The sequence below is a fragment of the Capra hircus genome, chromosome 26 (genome assembly GCF_001704415.2).
Source record: "Capra hircus breed San Clemente chromosome 26, ASM170441v1, whole genome shotgun sequence".
NCBI classification, from domain to species: domain Eukaryota; kingdom Metazoa; phylum Chordata; class Mammalia; order Artiodactyla; family Bovidae; genus Capra; species Capra hircus.
This window is the reverse complement of record NC_030833.1, coordinates 31,231,461-31,251,973: the sequence shown is the minus strand read 5'-3', so window position 1 is coordinate 31,251,973 and position 20,513 is coordinate 31,231,461. Positions and strand designations below refer to the sequence as shown.

At 48.4% G+C, this 20,513-nt stretch overlaps 1 protein-coding gene across 4 annotated transcripts in view; it reads left to right on the top strand.

The window, feature by feature from the left end:
* The window catches only part of CNNM1 (cyclin and CBS domain divalent metal cation transport mediator 1), a 70,707-nt gene extending 50,770 nt beyond the window's left edge, over positions 1-19,937 (top strand). For 2 of the 4 annotated variants that reach the window (XM_018041669.1, XM_018041667.1), the window contains 5 exons: positions 3,569-3,732; positions 13,006-13,162; positions 13,704-13,853; positions 15,984-16,085; positions 17,297-19,937. In XM_018041669.1, coding sequence (XP_017897158.1) covers positions 3,569-3,732; positions 13,006-13,162; positions 13,704-13,853; positions 15,984-16,085; positions 17,297-17,376 — 653 coding nt within the window. In that variant the 3' untranslated portion in view covers positions 17,377-19,937. Of the gene's footprint in view, positions 1-3,568; positions 3,733-13,005; positions 13,178-13,703; positions 13,854-15,983; positions 16,086-17,296 lie in introns of all 4 variants that reach the window. The other 2 variants (XM_018041668.1, XM_018041666.1) reach the window with 1 other exon arrangement.

Genomic DNA, 20,513 nt, shown 5'->3' with positions numbered 1-20,513 from the left:
GCATCAGTTTTTCAGTGCTCAGCCTTCTTTATGGTCCAGCTCTCACATCCATACATAACTACTGGAAAAACCATAGCTTTGACCAGACAGACCTTTGTCAGCAAAGTAATGTCTCTGCTTTTTAATACGCTGTCTAGGTTTGTCATAGCTTGTAAGTAAGCAGAAGTTGATTAGTAGGCACGATATATTTCCCTATCAGCCTCACTGAAGCTGTCTTGAATGATGACATAAGGGATAAGAATGTAGAACAGTGATGTGGGGCTGTGGGGCACAGGTCCCACCGGGCAAAGTGGAGGATTATCAAGAGCAGTGGTTATTTCTCAGGGTTACTGAAGCCACAAACCTCTGCTCACACCCACTCTCTTTGTTCCAAACCGAGTTGAGGACAAAACCTACCAGACCAAGGTGTGGTTTTCCAGACTCCTCTCGCACCAAGGAAGCCACACTCCTGCAGGACTTCCTGCCCCCTGTTCCATGACAACCAGACCTGAGGAGGCACTACCAACTGACTTAGTCAGCCACCACCTCAGAACAGCCACAGTGGATCTAGGCAAGCCAGACCTTGTCCATTTATTTCAAGGGACCAGGGCCAAATGTGAAATGGGTCTTTTTCTGCCCAATACTGCTGCTCTTTACAGTCACGTTGGTGCTTTATTCTGCTCTCCACATCACCATCACTGTCCCTCTCGGCCCCTGGTCACTCCAGTGTCACCCAGCTGGTAAGTAGGACTCCAGGACTCCTGGTTTCACACACTCTTATTACATAGACAAGCAGAAGGTTCTGATGTTTCCTGAGGCCTCTTCCTCGAGTTATGGGGCCTTGGCAGTGCGTTCCGGAAATGTCCTTCTGCCCACCCCTCACTTCAAGAAGTCAGTCTACCGGGAATGACTTAGGTTGCTGGAAAAGGCTTTCTGATTCCAGAGTGACTGAAAGCTCTGAAACCTTTTTAAAAAACAAAATTTAGATTCTAAATAAAAACTCCTTCAGGGACTGTTAGGTGCTGACTTGTTCATTCCATCCTGCTTTAATGAGCGCCTGCTCTGGGCCAGGCACTGTGGTAGATACCAGATGTACAACAAGCCAGGAAAGACAAGGTCTCTGCCCTCATGGAATTTAGCCTTGAACTGAGCAGACATTACAAATAATACAAACATGTAATTAAAACTTGTGAAAAGTGCTTTGAAGAGATGAACAGGGGACAGTGATAGAGGAAAATAGGCGGAATATTCTTAAGGTGGCCAGACTGGCTCTTCAGAGAAGGTGATAGTTCAGTTGAGACCTAATGACTGAAAAGTGAGTGCAGGGATTGAGGGGTAAAATGAGAGGAGAAAAGGGGGCATGAGGGCAAAATGAGGGGGAGGGGAGAAGGGGAAATGGCATCTACTGAGGTGGGGGAGGCTTACATGATTGAGAATCCCCAAGGGGGCCAGTAGGCTAGAGCAGAAAAGCATGGTGGGAAGGGAGCCCCAGGAGGAGATCAGATGGTCAAGTCGTGGGGGGTTTAGGGCTTAGGGTCAAGTCATGGGGGGCTTAGATTCAACTGGAAGCTGATTTGTGTGTTTTTCTGTTGTGTTTTTTTTTTAATATTTATTTATTTGGCTGCATCGGGTCTTGGTTGTGGCACTCACGATCTTTCGTTGCAGCGCACGAACTCTCTAGCTGTGGCATGCAGTCTTAGTTCCTAGTTCCCCCACCAGGAATTGACCTGTGTTCTTTACATTGCAAGGCAGATTCCTAACCACTGGACCACCAGGGAAGTCCCCTGATTTGTGTTTTGAAAATGTGCTTTTGACAGGCGAGGTGAGAACAGATTATGAGATTATAATTCGGAAGACCAGACTGTGGTCTAGGCAAGAGTGACGGTAAGTGGGACTTGAGCGGAAACAGAGGCCTGATGTGGGGCTGAGGGATTGGCAGGAGTCACAGGAGATTCCCAGGTTTCTGGTTCAAGTAACAGTGTATATGTGGTAACACTTAACTGAGAAGGGAAAGACTGGAGGTAGAACCCTTAATTCTATAATTTGATCAAGGCAGTGATTATCCTGGCTCTAATGAGAAAATGATTCAACATATTGTCATTTTAATCTTTCCACTACGTGATTTGCCAGACAACAGTAACAGCTTGACAGCTAAACAGACCATCAGACCTCCGGAAGTCACTCCAAAGAGATGCTAATCATTTTGATGAATGGCAGCATTATCTTAAGAAACAGAATTAAATTCCTAAAGTTCTTCCCTGAAGGAACCAAGGGGCCTAATCTCTAAACAATCAGGCTCTTCACTGGGGCCCCTGAACTGACTGTGCTAGGAGAGGCCACAGCTTCCCACTTCTCTTTCTTGGGAAGAAATGCAGAGTGGTGTCCGAGGGATGCAGAGCGGTGGGAAGGGCTTTGCAGTCTCACTCAGGGTTATTCTGCGGTGGAGATAATGCTAGGGTCACCTTAGGATCTCTCTTCTGTTGATCCTGGGAGGGCAGTTCCCAGTCCATTTTGAAACCAAGTTATACGGTCATAATTGAAAGTTCCCAAGAAATTGTTCTTGAAAATGGAAAAAGAGACTGACTCGGAATATTCAGGAGGCCTTTGACAGAAGGCCTGGAGCATTGTTCTGGCCTCCAGCCTGTGAACCCAAAGAGAGCCCTGCCTGAGACCCACCCTGGAGGGGGCCCCACTTTAGCCCTCCCCAGCTCCACCTCCTCTGTGCGGGGTGAGTAGTTCACAGAGCCAAAGGGATATACCACCCAGAGCTGTGTTTTTCCTTCTAGACCTTATTTCAGATAGAAGAATCCTGAATTTTCCACCCAGACAGCTCTAGGAGACCAGGCCGGGAAGCCCTAGGGCAGGGCAGGGTCTCCCCCTTCAGCCTATATTCTGACACAAAACTTTAAGGAGCCTGACCTGGCCTACTAGGTTGTCAAGATGGTGTGTTTGTCAAGGAGAAGTATAGAGCATATTTTAACGGTTTATTGATGTGATTTAAATATTTATCCATATGGTTTGTGGGCCTCTGCTGGTCCCTGCCTGCCAGTTTGGAGGCAGGCCTGACATTCCCTCTGAAATGCCTCACCACAGTGAGGGCTGGTTATCTGTGCTTACCAGGTGGTTTTTAGGGCAAACCTAAGGCTTCAGCCTTTCTAAAAGAAGGTTTGTGAATGGAGTTTATATAAAATAACTCATTTTGGTAAATAAAGGGTCTCATGGTCTGGGGTAGCCACTCCCATTCACAGCGGGGTCCTCATCTCCTTCCCTTCCTTACCCCTGAACCAAGAAAGGCAGTGGCCCACCCAGCTCCTCGCTGGTAGAGGTCGTGGGGAAGGAAGGAGCCTGAGCCAAGTGGAGCCCAGAGGTCTGAATTTGATACTCACAAATGGAGGAGCAGGACATTTCCTGGGCTCTGAGGGGAGAGGTGAGGGCCCCATGTTGCCATAACCTAAATGTCCTGCGGGACCTCAGTAAACAACACCCCTTCCTCTCTCTCCCTCCTTCTCTTCCCCCTACTGCCTCCCCACCCCACCCTCCTTGCCTCCCCTCCCCCCCCCCGCCCCTCATCTCCTCTCCTCCTCTGCAGTAAACCGGTCCCCTTCCCGCTGCAGTGGGTTGAATCGCTCGGAGTCTCCGAACCGTGAGCGCAGCGACTTTGGGGGGAGCAACACCCAGCTGTGCAGCAGCAGCAACAACCTCTACACACCCGACTACTCAGTCCACATCCTCAGCGACGTGCAGTTCGTGAAGGTAACTCCGCAGAGGGCCTTCCCCTCACCCCGACCCTGCAGCCTTCTGTTCCCAGAGAATGCGGCGTGAACACCGTGCCTCGGCTTTCCGAAGGCCCTGGTTTCAGTCAGTTGTTTTCACCGCCCCCCCGCCCAGTCAGTTTTATTCTGTTCATTATTTGTCACTATTATCGTTCCTTTGGTCATGTGAACCCTGGTTGTTCATGACTGTCTCCCCATTTTTCATGTGGAGAAACTGAGGCAGGAAGAGATAGGGAATTAGCTTGCCTGAGAGAAGGTGCCAGCAGGACTCTTTCCTTTAGTTGCCCCATCATTGGCACAAGGTTGATTTGGTTTATTCAAGATAAATGTGCAGGGGATTAATAAACCAAGCATATAGTAGCGTATCCCTGGCGAAGGAAATGGCACCCCACTCCAGTATTCTTGTCTGGGAAATCCCATGGACAGAGGAGCCTGGCAGGCTACAGTCCATAGGGTCACAAAAGAGTTAGTCACAACTTAGGGACTAATCAACAGCAATATAGTAGTGTATAGTGGCTTCCCAAGTGCCTCCATGCATGCTCGGTGGTGTTCGGCTCGTTGTGACCCCACGGACTCTAGTCCACCAGACTCTTCTTTCTGTGGGGATTCCCAGGCAAGAATGCTGGAGTGGGTTGCCATTTCCTCCTCCAGGGGATCCTCCTGACCCAGGGATTAAACCCGCATCTCCTGCACCTACTGCACTGGCAGGCAAATTCTTAGCCACTGAGCCACCTGGGAATCCCAGCTATGATCTTACATCTGTATAAGGTTTCACATATTATTATCTAGAAATCTAAAACACAATGCAGTCTGTTATGTTAGCTGAAAATATTTGTAGTAATTATCATACCACCTTGCCCTGCCACTGAGCTATTTGAAGAGAATCCCTTTGCAAGTATGAGAGAGGCAGCGATGCTTATCACCTTGTAATTAAGAAAAGCTGTTTCTTCATACCGCTCATTGAGTTTAATACTAGACAAACATATTCTAAGGTTTCCTCCTTTCTCTTGCTTTGATAGGTCTTATTTTGTTGGTTTTGTTTGCTAGCATTCCACAAATCATTACACACTTGGCCTGAGATCAGAAGGGAACCCATTTACCTGAGTCCAACTAAACACCCAGCGTGCTCACTTGGTGACTGTCATCCCAGTTGCAGGCCAGATGATGGTGGCTGAATCACAAAGGTCGGAAAAGGTCCTTTCCTTCTGTTCAGAACGCTCACCCTGATAATTTGAGGGCGGTGTGTGCTGACTGGCTTTCTGTGTTCCATGACTCTGTAGACACCCTGAACTAAAATACACATCGTTGATAAAAGTAACCGTGGAGAGTTACCAGAGGAGGGGCTGTACCTGTGGAGTGGGCTGGGGTAATGACTGTTGGTGGCGTGCCCTGTGCCATGCACTTTAAGTCCTTGATCTGAATTATCCACTTAGTCCCACAACCACACTAAGAGGTAGGTACTCTGTCATCCCCACTTTATAGATGAAGTAGGAGCTTGTAGGGGGCTTCCTAGGTGGTCTTAGTGGTAAAGAACTCACCTGCCAATGCAGGAGACATAAGAGATGCTGGTTGGATCCCTGGGTCAGGACGATCCCCTGGAGATGGAAATGGCAATTCACTCCAGTATTCTTGCCTGGGAAATCCCACAGATAGAGGAGCCAGGCAAGCTACAGTCCGTGGGGTCACAAAGAGTCAGACACAACTGAAGTGACTCAGCACACATACACGTGGGAGTTTGAGGAGTATAAGGTCTCATAGCTGGGAAGTGGCAGAACCAAGCTGCAAGATTAAGTCTTTCTGTCTCCAGAGTCAAAGCCCTCAAGTCGCTGGGCTTTGAGAGAGTTCAGGGAAATCAGAGCTGATGGAGCCAGGGGAAAGTGCTTTAGTAAAGAATCCAACAGTATGCATGGTATCGTGACAGTGAGGTTGAACCTCAGAAAACCACAGCCCACGATTCTCCTCCCTCTTGCCTCCAGCCCTGAAACCCTGTAACTGTAGACCGTCCTCAGAAGTGGGGTAAGAAAAAGTGGGAGGAGAGAAATTCTGCTGTGCTAACTCAGTGGTTGGTAGTACTGGGCATGTGGTTTGTGGGAAAAGAAATTGAATGTCATGATATGAGTCAGTGGCTCAACAGGTGTCTACGGACTCCTTGCTCATGCTCAGCACTGTCTAGGCATCAACAAGATACTGTGGTCAACAAGACTGCAAGTTCCTGCTTTTCTAGAGCTTCCAGGCTCATAGGAGGAGAAAGGTGATAAACAAGTAACCACATCAGTAACCTACGTTATTTAGGAGAGTGATGAAGGCTCTGAAGAAAATAAATCAGACCATGGGATAAACAGTGCCTGGGCAGAGTTGGCAAGGAGGCTGCTTTAGAAATGGTTATTAGAGCAGGCTGAGAAAAGGACATTTTCTGTTGGGACCTGGAAGGGGCTGTGGAGAGAATGTTCAAGATAGAAATGACAGAGGCAGGGAAGAGTTTGGTGGTCCGAGGATATTTGGCCTGGCGCATTATGTGCAGACAGAGGCTGACGTGAGTTGGGAATAGAGTGTGGGCAGCAGTGTTACCTGGCATCTTTAGGCCAGAGCACAGGGTCTGGATTCTGTTTTAAGTGCATTGGGAATTTTTGTTCAATTCATTTCTCAGGTCTTTCCACTTGTCTTAGTCTATTTTAGCTGTTATAACAATTACCGTAGACTGGGCGACTCAGACCACCAACATTCATTTCTCACAGTTCTTGGAATCTGGATCTCCAAGTTCAAGGTGCTGGTCAATCCAGGTGGTATCTGGTGAGTCCAGTTCATGGTTTGAAAATGGCTGTCTTCTCCGTATATCCTCATATGGTGGGAAGGAGCAGGGAGAGGGGGAAACAGAGGAAGCAGGCTTCCTTCTTATAAGGGCACCAATCACATTCATGAGGGCTCTCTGCTCATGACCTAACTACCTCCAAGGCTCTACCTCCTAATGCCATCACCTTGGAAGTTAGAATTTCAACATATGAGTTATGGAGGAACACAAACATCCAGTCCATAACACCATTTGTATCATAAGTCGAGAAAATCCATATGAGGCTTTGGAGAGAAAAGTGAAGATTTTGAGGTGTCATGTTTAATGAGCAACTGTGATAAGCCCAGAGTTTTCTGAAACATCTCTGGGAGTGCGCAGCTTGGAGAGCACTTTTAGGAGATGGATTTGGCTATTCCTCAAAATGGAATGTGTTAGGATGAATACCCAACACTAAGTTTGTAAGGATTTTCCTAAAACTTACAATTGATCTTATATATCTCATGTATCCACTCCTAAAAACGAATGGAACTTTCTATAAATAACAAGGAACATAAAAGGAAAGTCTCTTTCCTGACAGTGAGCCAGTGGCATGCTGAGAACTCCAAACCTGAGGTCAATTCTCAGGTACAGGTGTTACCCTTGATCTCAGGCCAGAGGGCTGTGCTGTGACCGAGCCAGCAGGGCATCACTGCACATGGCCCTTTTGTCTACCTAGATACTTTGAAATTGAGAAAGCTACATGTCAGAAGTAGAAGTTTAGGGAAGGCTAGAAACCTAGTAAAGTATTGTTCAGAAATCTCTTTCAACTTGTGGTTCAAGTCACTTAAAAACTTCGATTGCAATGGGTTGTTCTACAGAAGGGAACATTGTAAGTTCAAGCTCTTGTTTAACATAAGGATTTGATTTTTCTGTTTTGTTTTTTAATATAAGTTAAGATGACATTTTTCTCCTGACTGAATGGACTTTTAGGGCCATGTTCAGGTTGCTCTTTTACTCACCTCCTCAAACCCACCTTTTTTTAATATGAAGAGAGTTTTTGAAAAAGCTCAGGAGTGATTTCACTGGCAAAAGCCCCTGTGACTGGCTGCAGAGGCTTTTCTTGTCCAACAGACTAAATTCTAGAACTGTTCATTAAGTCCAGGAGTAATTTGAGTTCAATATAAAATTAGAAAGAAAGGTATATCCAATATCCAGTGAGTATCTGGGGAAGGTATTAAAGCCACGATTGTTTCTGTGTTTGTGTGTGTGTGTGTGTGTGTGTGTGCATGTGTGTGTGTGCGTGCTCAGTTGCTTCAGTCGTGTCCGACTCTTTGTGACCCTATGGGCTGTAGCCCACCAGGCTTCTCTGACCGTGGGATTATCCAAGCAAGAATATTGGAGTGGGTTGCCATGCCCTCCTCCAGGAGATTGACCCATCGACCCAACCCAGGGATCGAACCCTCGTCTACTAAGTCTCCTGCACTGCAAGCGGATTTTTTACCACTGAGCCACTGGGGAAGCCCCAAAGCCATGATTAATAGGAGTTAATAAGTTATGAAGATACCAAAGAATCTTTCAGTTCGGTTCAGTTCAGTCGCTCAGTCGTGTCTGACTCTTTGCGACCCCATGAATTGCGATTGCAATTGCACGCCAGGCCTCCCTGTCCATCGGAATTCTTTAATGTATAACATAAATATTAATATCATCTTTAAAGTAAGAACATTTGGCAGATGTTGTATAGTGAATTGTGTAACCATGGCCAAGATGCCCCATCACCATCTGGAGGCAGAATCTCTAAATTGCAAAATTGTGTTTTGAGGGATGAATTTCTGTTGCTGTTTAGTCACTAAGTTGTGTCCAACTCTTCTGCGACTCCACGGACTGTAGCCCGCCAGGCTCTACTGTCTATGGGATTTCTCAGGCAAGAATACTGGTGTGGGTTGTCATTTCCTTCTCCAGGGGATCTTCCTGACCTGGGATTGAACCCTCATCTCGAGCACTGGCAGGTGGATGCTTTACCAATGAGCTATCAGGGAAGCCCTTGAGGGATGAATAAACCACCCGAGAGTTGAAAATGTAAGCAGAACATCATAAAAGGATTGGAAACATCACTCTAGCTGAAAGGTGAACTTCTAAACGCATTGACTGCTAAGTCAAATGTCCCAAGGTGAAGGTGAAGTCGCTCAGTCGTATCCGACTCTTTGCAACCCCGTGGACTGTAACCTACTAGACTTCTCCGTCCGTGGGATTCTCCAGGCAAGAATACTGGAGTGGATCGCCATTTCCTTCTCCAGGGGATCTTCCGGACCCAGGGATCGAACCCAGGTCTCCCGCATTGGAGGCAGACGCTTTAACCTCTGAGCCACCAGGGAAGCCCTAAAAGGGTACCCTTAACTCCTGTTAGTTTCAAGATCAACTGATCTCCATTTCTTTTGTAATTTAGAGGACACTTGAGTGGCCATGTATGGATGTGAGAGTTGGACTGTGAAGAAAGATGAGCGCTGAAGAATTGATGCTTTTGAACTGTGGTGCTGGAGAAGACTCTTGCGAGTCCCTTGGACTGCAAGGAGATCCAACCAGTCCATTCTAAAGGAGACCAGTCCTGGGTGTTCATTGGAAGGACTGATGCTGAGGCTAAAACTCGAGTACTTGGGCCACCTCATGTGAAGAGTTGACTCATTGGGAAAGACCCTGATACTGGGAGGGATTGGGGGCAGGAGGAGAAGGGGACCACAGAGGATGAGATGGCTGGATGGCATCACTGACTCAATGGACATGAGTTTGAGTGAACTCCAGGAGTTGGTGCTGGACAGAGAGGCCTGGCGTGCTGCAATTCATGGGGTCACAAAAAGCTGGACATGACAGAGTGGCTGAACTGAACTGAACTGAACTGAGCTCTTAATTGGCGAGAGTAAAAGACAACTTGAAGTCAAGCTATTGCTAAGAAATGGTAGCTACAGTAGTGAAAAGAGAATAAGAACATGATGTCCTTTGAACAGTGGTTTCATTCGCTTGGTGCCAATCAGTAAGTATTTGGTAAGCAGTTAACGATGGTTCTAGGCACCATGAGCTGTACTCAAGAAATAGAATTGGGGAAAAGAACCATAAGTCAAATGACAGTGACCAATGCAGGGTAGTATCTAACTGATTACGAAATCATATGACACTTTATTTTAAGCGCTATATTGGCTGGAGAAAGCACTGGACCTTTAAGAATTAAGAAAGAATAAAAGGCAAGTGAAGGCAAGGCCAAGAGGGAGAAGGAAGGAAAGGGTATGGAAGGCAAGGGAACATGGCGCACTCAAGGAATGTAAAAGAGGGGCTGAGCCGGACCAGTGATTCTGTGCTAGCAAGCAGTGGGACACTGTGGCCATGCAAGGCTGGATTGTCAAAACTGGGCAGAGCTATTTAGTTGATCTGCTGGACCGTCAGTGTCTGATACAGAAGCCAGTGGCCATACGTGGCTGTTGAGCACATGAAATGTGGCTCATCCAAACTGAGGTTTGCTAGAATGTAAAATACATATTGCATTCCAAAGACTTGATACAAAGAAGAATGTAAGGTTCCTCATTAATTATTTTATATTGGTGACACATTGAAGTGAAGCTATTTTGGATATGTTAAGTTAAATGAAAAATATAAAATTAATTTCACCTGTTTGCTTTTACTTTTTCTAAAACGTGACAACTAGAGAATTTTAAATTACCTATGTGGGGGTTTCCCTACTGATCCAGTGGTTAAGACTCTGTGCTTCCAATGCAGGAGGCATGGTTTCAATTCTTGGTCAGGCAGCTTAGATCCCACACGCTGCTCAGCCAAAAAAATTTTACCTATGTGATCTCACATTATATTTTTCTTGGATAGTACTGTGCTAGGTAGAAAAGGCTTCACAGGTGAACAGGAGGAGGGGAACTGACAAAAAGTGATGCTTGAATCTAGAAGTGCAGCTGAGGAGATTTCCTGAATACATTTGGCTAGTGCCTTCTCAAATTTCTTTTAAGGTGACACTTTTGACGCAGATGGTAAAAAATCCACCTGCAATGCGGGAGACCTGGGTTCAATCCCTGGGTTGGGAAGATCCCCTGGAGAAGGGAACAGCTACCCACTCCAGTATTCTGGCCTGGACAATCCCATGGTCAGAAGAGCCTGGCAGGCAACAGTCCATGGAGTGGCAAAGAGCCAGACACAACTGAGCAACTGTCATTTTCATTGACGTCGTATTTGTTTGTGACTTTTCTAACTTAAAAGAGAAGCATTGTGAAAGCAAGGCTGTGAGATCCCTAGAACAGGTAACCAAGGCATTGCCCAATGCCTTTGTCTTGAACAGGCCGTGTGTTTCACACCATAGTTTTTAGGCAAAGAATCATTTGGTCTTTAACTAAAAGTGCAAAAGTAAAAGTGTTAGTTATTCAGTCATGTCCAACTCTTTGGGACCCCCATGGACTATATGTAGCCCTCCAGGCTCCTCTGCCCATGTAATTCTCCAGGCAAGAATACTAGAGTAGGCAGCCATCCCCTTCTCCAGATCTTTCTGACCCAGGGATTGATCCCAGGTCTCCTGCATTGCAGGCAGATTCTTTACCATCTGAGTCATCAGGGAACTAAACTGGAAGCCAAATCTAAACTAACTAGTTAAAAGAACCCAAATAGAATAATATCAAGTGCTTTGTTGGGCTTACCAAGTCATTTAGGACATTTTCCTGTCGTTTAAGCCAGGAGAACCTTCAAGACTCCAAAGAAAGCTTCACCTTTAGAAACCCATGGTAACATTAGAAGACTAAGTTTTTATAATAACCTTGGCTCAGACCATGTATCATACTTCTCTTCAGTCATTTGATGCCTGCTGCTGCTGCTAAGTCGATTCAATAGTGTCCGACTCTGTGTGACCCCACCAGGGTCCCCCGTCCCTGGGATTCTCCAGGCAAGAACACTGGAGTGGGTTGCCATTTCCTTTTCCAATGCATAAAAGTAAAAGTGAAATCGCTCAGTCGTGTCCGACTCTTGCCGACCCCATGGACCCTCCATCCATGGGATTTTCCAAGCAAGAGTACTGGAGTGGGTTGCCATTGCCTTCTCCCATCTGATGCCTATGGACCCCCAAAATAACATAGCAATTTTGGAGGGACCTCCCCTAAAGTTTTGTGAAAGGCAGCCTAATGCAGCTAGGTGCGTTTACAATGTACAGAGGTGAGCTCAGATGCTTTCCCCTGGACAGCAAGAGTAAAGGCCCTTTAAACTGAAATGACCAGATAGCAAGGGCAGATCCTGCCCATTATCAGACCCTGGAGTTTCTCCTCAGAGAACTTGGAGTTCTACAGTCCCACCTCGCCTTCCATCTCCCTGGCCCCTGAGGATGAATAGCACTTTCCCAAGCAGAATGCACACCTCAGGGCTGGAACTCTGAAGGCTTGCTAACTGTTAAACCTTAGGCAAATCCCCAACCTTCCTGAACTTCATTTCCTTATTTGTAAAATAGGCATCACAGGACCTCTCATGCTTACCCCCTTGCAGCCATGGTGCCCAAAGGAGATAACGCATTCCTGGGTGCTCTGTAAGCCATAATGCACTGAATGGATGGAAGGTTTTATTCTCATATTCCAATGTCAGTCTGCAAAAGCAAACTCTTCTGCATAACATTAGTACTAGAGCCTTCACCAACATCTGAAAATCAAATCATCAGTTCCATCTCTTTAGTATATTTATAGCACTTCCAGTAATATATAGGATTTCCAAAAATAAATAATTCAATGATGTTTTAAATAAAAAGTTGAGATTACAAGCCAGTTTGGTGCAAATACTATCAGGCATGAGTTTGTTACTGCAAATAAATAAATTTGTGAGCTTCCTGTCATAAAAGGAAAAAAAGGAAACCTAGTGGATATTTGAGTCCTCATTCAATATAAGGAAGTTTACAATGCATCTACAGAAAGGAGCTTCTTCCTGGCACTGCTTTCTTGAAGGATTTATCAAATGGATTCCTATATGATTATGGAAGGCATTAGAAAAAACAGTAGTAATAAATTGACTTCATCTGTGGTTTTGCCAAAGTTTATGTTCTTCATATGGAGGTTTCTTATTTCAGCCTCTACACAAGTTGGGGATCTTGTTCTTGCTGAGTCCCCATTGACTGCCCTTTAGGCAGAAGAGGGCCCTTGGCAACAACATAAGCCTGTGTTTTAAACCTCTCCATGGGCAACCGCCTGCCAACTGAAGGGCCTTCCATCCTCTCCTGGGTCTCAGGAGAAAGTTCCTCCAGGTGTAAGAGTCCAGAGCCAATAAAAATGAACAGAAGAACGCTGGTGGCAAAGGAGTTCCCTCTTTGCCCCTTAACTTCTGGGCTCCAGAACATGGATCCCAGACCACCAAGGCCAAAGGTTCCAAAGCACCTTAGTGGGGGTGCTTCTGAGCTCAGGAAGGTGAGCCAGGTCCAGGGAGGGCTCTGCCCAGCTTCTGACCTCGACCCACCTCTCTGCCTCCGTCTTCCAGATCACACGGCAGCAGTACCAGAACGCGCTCACCGCCTGCCACATGGAAAGCTCACCCCAGTCTCCCGACATGGAGGCCTCCACGACCCGGGGCACACCCCAGACTCCCAAGGATGACCCTGCTGCCACCCTCCTGAGCCACCGGAGCAGCCTGCCGTGTAAGCGGGTTGGAGGTGATGAGCCAGGCCGCTGTGGGGTGGGGACGGCCCGCCTCCCTCCTCGGCCCCGCCTCCCCCTCGGCCCCGCCTCCCCCTCAGCCCCGCCTCCCCTAGCCCCGCCTCCCCTAGCCCCGCCTCCCCTAGCCCCGCCTCCCCTCGGCCCCGCCTCCCCTCGGCCCCGCCTCCCCTCGGCCCCGCCTCCCCTCGGCCCGCCTCCCCCTCGGCCCCGCCTCCCCCTCGGCCCCGCCTCCCCCTCGGCCCCGCCTCCCCCCCCCCCCCCCCCCGCCTCCCCTCGGCCCCGCCTCCCCTCGGCCCCGCCTCCCCTCCCCGCCTCCCCTCGGCCCCGCCTCCCCTCGGCCCCGCCTCCCCTCGCCCCGCCTCCCCTCGCCCCGCCTCCCCTCGGCCCCGCCTCCCCCTCGGCCCCGCCTCTCCCTCGGCCCCGCCTCCCCCTCGGCCCCGCCCCAGAGCTGCAGTCTTGTCCTGGCGGGGCCCCCAGGTCTCCTCCAGAGCAGGGAGGTGAAACACTTACTCTCCTCCCCAGGCAGCCGCTCAGATGGGCTGAGAAGCCCCGGCGAGGTCGTGTACCTGAGGATGGAGGAGATGGCCTTCACCCAGGAGGAAATGACCGACTTTGAGGAGCAGAGCACGCAACAGCTCTCGCTGTCTCCTGCCGCTGTGCCCGCTAGAGCAGGTCAGGGAGGGAAACTGAGTCCCGTGGGAGTAAAGGGGGAAGAGGTCAAGGCCATTGGGTCCTGGTATGGCCCCAGGTGAGCCAGGTGAGGGAAGTCTAGGACCATAGCCCCCACGTAAAACTCCCCAGCTCCTTAGCTACCAGGGAGAGAACACTAAGGCTTACCGTGCCCCTCCCCGGCAACAGATCCGCGGTAGTTTATTCTCAGAACACTGTTAGCTAGGTTTCCCCCTGGATTCAGACCCTGGCTTCCCCGTTTAGGAGCTCGGCAACTTTAGGCAAGTTACTCTAACCTAAGACTCGGTTCCCTGAGCTTAATAGATATCTTTCCTTCTGTATGTTGTTTTAGTCGTTCAGTCATGTCTGACGTTTTTGCATCCCTGGTGATGGACAGGGAGGCCTAGCGTGCTGCAATTCATGGGGTCGCAAAGAGTCGGACACGACTGAGCGACTGAACTGAACTGGACTGTAGCCCACCAGGGTCCTCTGACCATGGTGTTTCCTGGGCAAGAATACTGGAGTGGGTTGCCATTTCCTTTTCCAGGGGAACTTCCCGACCCAGAATCAAACTCACATCCCCTACATTAGCAGACGGGTACTTTACCACTGAGCATCCGAGGAAACCCATTCTTCCTTATGTTAATAGATAAAAATCACGGTGGCTACTTCATGAAGTAACTTTGAGTAGAAATGAAATAACATTTATAGGAGGGTGCATCACAGTACTGGTATTGTGCTCCCTAAATATTAGGAAGTTATTATTAGGCCTAATTTATAGATTAGGAAAGGCTTCCCTGGTGGTTCAAGACAGTATAGAATCCGCCCGCAATGCAGGAGTCCTGGGTTAAATCGCTGGGTTGGGAAGATCGCCTGAAGGAGGGCGTGACAACCCACTCCAATATTCTTGCCTGGAGAATCCCCATGTACCAAGGAGCCTGGCAGGTTACAGTCCTTGGGGTTGCAAAGAGTCAGACACAAATGAGCAATTGAGCACATAGATTAGGAAACTGAGGTCAGCCTTTGCTCTTACTGCTCTTCCTTTGAGTCCCTGAGACTAGCAGTAGTCTGTAGGATCTGTCCTGATCTCCGAGATCATAGCACCTCCTACAGAGACAATACTCCTGTCTTGACTGCAGTGTTGCTCCAAGCTCCCAGCGTCCCACCAGTCCTGAGATCCTTCTATGCTTGCCCCATCAAGCTAATCATCTCCATGTATTCTGCCGCCCCCCTACACCAACAACCCCAAAACCAGCACCCATCCCGCCTCCAGACCCGCCCCAGTCCACAAGTCTGAGATCCCCCAGGTCCAGAGCAGTGACCTGACAATTGCTCATAGACTTTTGAAGTCAGTGAGACAACGTGTTTGAACTTGTGGCTAACTCAGAAAATCTAGGACATGCATAATCACAATTCCAGGACCTGAATTTAGAATGATGGTTTTTCTCCTGTGCACACCGATTTTAATAGCTAACACATGTAGCAAGAAGTTATATCAAAGGAATGAGAACAGAGGAGATGGGCCAGTCTTTGGAGATTATTCCAGTCCATCCTCCTCGTATGACACATGAGGGCCTACGCCTGGCAAAGGGAAATGACTTGCCCAGTCCACTCCACCATTTCCCTCCCCAATGAGATTCAGAGGCACTGGTGGTCAGGGCCTGGGTCCCTTTCCAGCTCTCAGATCTGGCAGTTCTCTGAATCCCCCCTGGGTTTGGTGGAAGAAGAGAGCACGAGCTTAGTTGCTATTGAGCCCTGTGATTTTCCAGTGTCCATGCAAGGAGAGGAAGGTGAAGGTGACACCCGACCTGTCCTCCAAGGTGCTTCTTATCTGCAGATACTGAGTGGAAATGCTCATGTTCTCCTCTCTGTCTGACCTAACAGTGCTTGGAGAGTTGGATTCCTGCTCCTCCTCTCTTGTTTCTTAGTTCCTTTTGTGGCCCTAAAAAGCCTCTTGCTAAGTAATTAGAGCCTTTTTCTTCCTGGACATCTCTTCTATGTTACAGCCACCACTGCCTTGGCTCTGGTTTTGAGCTTTCATCTGCCAAGGAACATTGACAAAAAACACCCTGCCTGGATCCCTGGGTGTTCAGGTGGAAAGGCTTGTGTTCTTTCTTCTTTTCTTTTTCTCAGCATCTGATAGTGAATGTTGTCATATCAACCTGGACACAGAGACCAGCCCCTGCAGCAGCGACTTGGAGGAAACCATGGGCAGGAAGTTGCTGAGAACCTTGAGTGAGTACTTCTTTACCAGGATGAAAACCACCCACCAGCTGGTTAGTACGAAAAACATGCTAGGATCTTATTCCTGAAGGAGAAACCATTGACTCCTTTTGGGAAGCCAAATGAGGTACAATTGTGGAAACCTGTAATGGGGTTTGGGCAGGCACTGCACCCTTGATAGTTTGGGCATCAGTCCCATTCAGTGGGTAGTTGTCTAGGGCAGGAGTCTGTAAACCATGGCCACAGATCAAATCCTGACCTCCTCCCCTGCCCATTCCTATAAAAAATAAGGAGGCTCCCCTGTGGCTCAGACAGTAAAGAATCTGCCTGCAATGTGGGAGACCTGGGTTCGATCCCTGGGTTGGGAAGATCCCCTGGAGAAGGGAATGGCAACCCACTCCAGTATTCTTGCCTAGAGAATTCCCTGGACGGAGGAGCCTGGGGGGAGCCATCCATAGGGTCACAAAGAGTTAGACACGACTGAGCGACTCACACTTTCACTTTCACTTTATTGGATTATAGAACCCACTAGTCTTTGATGGCCACAATGGCAGAGTTGAGTAGTTGCAACAGGGACCAAATGGCCTGCAAAACCTAAAATACTTACAATCTGGTCTTTTAAAGAAAATTTGTGTTCAGGAAACTCAATAAAAAAGGAGAGCAGTATCCTCTGTGGAAGGAAGTCCATGGCAGGGAGAACAAGATGAAAAATACTCCTTTCCAAAAACAATGGAGCTGGGAACAGAGTACCCTTCCACCCCCACATACCCCAATGCAGAAGAGAGGTTGCCTCTGATCTAGAGAGTATAGGTCCCTGGGGATGGCTCCCAGCTACACCCACCACCTCTGGCTCAGGGACATCAAAGTCCATGAGGCCAGTCTTCTCTCTGAGGGTGTCTCGCAACCACTTGAGCTGGGGATGAGGAGGCATGCTCCTGGGACACCGTGTGGGCTTCGCTCGATCCCATCCAGGAAATCTCCGATATGTTGGCACTAGTCTGGACGTGTGTCTTTTGGAGATGTCATCTCAGGTGAAAAGTGCATTCTCACCCTTCAAGATGTGCATATGCTGACATTAGCACCTGGAGACGATGCAGACTGCTGCCAGGCTATCGAGGGCTTTGTCTCCATCCCTGCTTCTATTCTGAAGAGCACTTGGGCCCCCGAGAGAGTACTCTCGTTCTCCCAGCCTTACAGATTGACCCTTAGAAACTGTTTTTCAGGTGGTCGAAAAAGGAAGAGGTCACCAGATGGAGAGAGAACCTCTGAGGAGAACTCCAACTTAACGCCTCTCATCACATGACAGGGCTGTTGGCATCCACTGGGGGCGTGAGATTCCAGAGCTCTGGGGAGAACCCATCCTCCCGTCGTCTGCTTCTCCCCAAGGCCTCCCACTGGTGACAGAGCGAACTGCTTTCTTTACCACCTCTTCACCCCTCGCCGTCAGTGTGGCAGATTTTCTCTCATCGCCTCCAGTTTGACTCAGAGCCTTGTGGTGGCCATGACGGAAGGAGCTGCCTCAGTGGAACATGCTAGAAGTGATCTCATGCACAGCACAGTCTGGGACTGCAGAAGGAATGACCCCAGGCTGACAACGCCACTCTAGGACCCCTGATGCACTTCCTGTTCCTTGGTGCCCCCTGGCACCCTATTTCATGATTCCCTTAGATCAAAAGGTGCCACTGGCAGGTGAGAACAAAGGAGGCTGGTGCGGCAGGTAGGAGGGTTAGTTCGGGAGACGCACCAAGAATTTCTGCAGAACACTAGAGCAGCGGGACTCAGTCATGTTGCCATGTGACGTCACAGGACAGAAAACTGTTGGTGACCAGTTTCCTGTTAGAAGAGCAGCAGCCTGGGAGGTGTGTCTCAGCTGGAATGGAAAGAATGTAAGGTGGAACCTCAAGTCACTGTATTTCCCAGGGACACATCTGTTTTGGCTCCTGATTAGTAGTCATCAGTCCATCAGTAAACCTGCTCTGGAAGAGGAGGAGCAAGAAGAAGAGAAACCCATTTGGGAGCCAGAGATGGAACTTCAGGTTTTAAATTAAAAAAAAAAAAAAAAAATATATATATATATATATATATATATATGGAAAAGTTTTAGCCATGATAAACCAAAGAGTGCCCAGGTCAGCCAAGAAGGATGCAAGCTCTATGTGGCTTCAGTGTGTATTACACTGGAACATTGAAGAATCACTCTTCTTTTTTTGTCCATTCCCCCACCCCCACCCTTTTCTCCACTCCATCAAGTCAGCTGAGTGTTCTTTATTCTGAGAATGTACCAGATCTCTGAATAAAGTACCAGAGAGAGCTGGTACATTCAATACCATTTTCACCTGATGTTGGGCTTCCCTTGTGGCTCAGCTGGTAAAGATACGCCTGCAATGCAGGAGACCTGGGTTTGATTCCTGGGTTAGGAAGATCCCCTAGAGAAGGGAAAGGATACTCACTCCAGTATTCTTCCCTGGAGAATTTCATGGACTGTGTAGTCCATGGGGTGGCAAAGAATCAGATGCGACTAAGCAACTTGAACCCCACTTCACTTCACTTGGGACAGGTGCAATTCCAAGCGTAACCACCAGATGGCAGGATGACTGCACAGACCTGCTTGAAGAGTAAACTGATCAGAAACCACAGAGCCAGCCTTATGAAAATGTGGAAGGAAGTGAAGGTTGTCTTTGGGACACCTGTATCCCTTTCTGATGTATATCCCACCCACTGGGTTCCATCGACCAGGGATCCAGTGATCCAGTGCTCATCTCAAAACCATTCCCTAACTTTTCTCTGGGGATGTAATTCTCAGGCTTCCCTCATTTTCCTCCAAAACCATTACTCCCACCTCCCTGTACCCATTCAATCAATAATCACATAGAGGGTGGAGAGACTGATCATTCCTCTGGGTTATTTGCATCTCGAAAGAAAATGCTTACCCACGGGAACATTTACCTCAGGGGTTCTTAACTTGGGGTCCGTCACTCCTGGGGGTCCATTGTTGGACTTCAGAGGGTCTATGAAACCCCTAACTGTCAGAATTTAGTGTCTGCCTTCTTCTGTGTGTTTTCCAGAGGGCTAAAGCTTTCCTACGATTCTCAAAGTTCTCAGACCCGCAAAGTATTAAAATCCACTATTTTAACTAGTGGAACTTTCAGCCCAGAGTTTCTGCAATGCAGAATGACGTGAATCCCGGGTAGTTTGAGACAGATTTTTAGTTGTAAATGGTCTTCCCAAGTGTCCATCAACTCGATGGCGAAAGCTGGCACCCACCAAGTGGTACTCGTCAGAAGTCCTTGGCATACCCTATGGTATTGTACAGCGTGCACCCACGTAACTTAGTCCCCACCAAACCCCAGCAGGTGTCTAGGGGCACAGCATGTGGCAGTGGACTTTGCCTTTTTCAGCAGTGTATTACTGACTTCACATCCTTTGCCTGGCCCTGCCTGAGGCTCAGCACTGCATGACTTCTCGTAGATAACTCACAGTTACCACCCACCCCCAACACCTACCCTTGCCTGGTAGAAACAGCCAAAGTGTCAGCCCTCGGTGCTGGGTGCCTCTGACCCAGACCGGTGAGTGCTGTTCCAAACAAGGTCTGCAGTCACGCAGTCTTCTTGCCCAGCTGGCCACTGACCCAAGGGTTCTGCCTGGCGGGTCTTCCCTTCATTACCGCTTAGGCCACTGCTGCTGCTTCACACTTGTCTCTTTGCACAATCCTTAAGAAGCCTGTCACCACTCCTCCCCCTTTACCCTGCCCCATCCCAAGATTTTCTTCAGGTTAAAAAAAAAGAGGACTTTGAAATAAAGTATTTATGAAGGCTCAATACATTGTAAATAATTTTTGAATAAAATAAAAATCCTTTTCCTGGACTATCACTGTTTTCCTTGCCCCTGCATCTCAGAGTTCCAAAGTGGTTTTCGTATGAGATGTAGGGTGGGGTGGGGCACACACATAATTACCTTACCTAAGGGCCACTTTGGAGAAGGAAATGGCACCCCACTCCAGTGTTCTTGCCTGGAGAATCCCAGGGATGGGGGAGCCTGGTGGGCTGCCGTCTCTAGGGTCACATAGAGTTGGACACGACTGAAGCGACTTAGCAGCAGCAGCAAGGGCCACTTGCCTGAAGAGGCACCCCTCTCAAGGCTAGGTGTGAGGTTGCAGGTAAAGTTACAGGAAAGCCCTGTACTCTGCTTTGGGATGTCAGATGGGTAAGATCTTTAGACAAGAAAGGAGCATGAGGATGAAAATGAGAAAATTTTTTGGAGCCCTGTGTTTGCGAGGCACTGGACTGGGTGCCTTCCAAGTTCAAGGTCTTGGGGGCCAGATCCAGTCTAGCGTTTAAAGCAATGTGCTGGTCACACTGGCTCACTTCTGCAGGCCCTTTGGAGAGGAGCCAAAGTAGCCCAATTCCAGTGATTTCCAACCAAAGGCTGGGAAAAGGAACA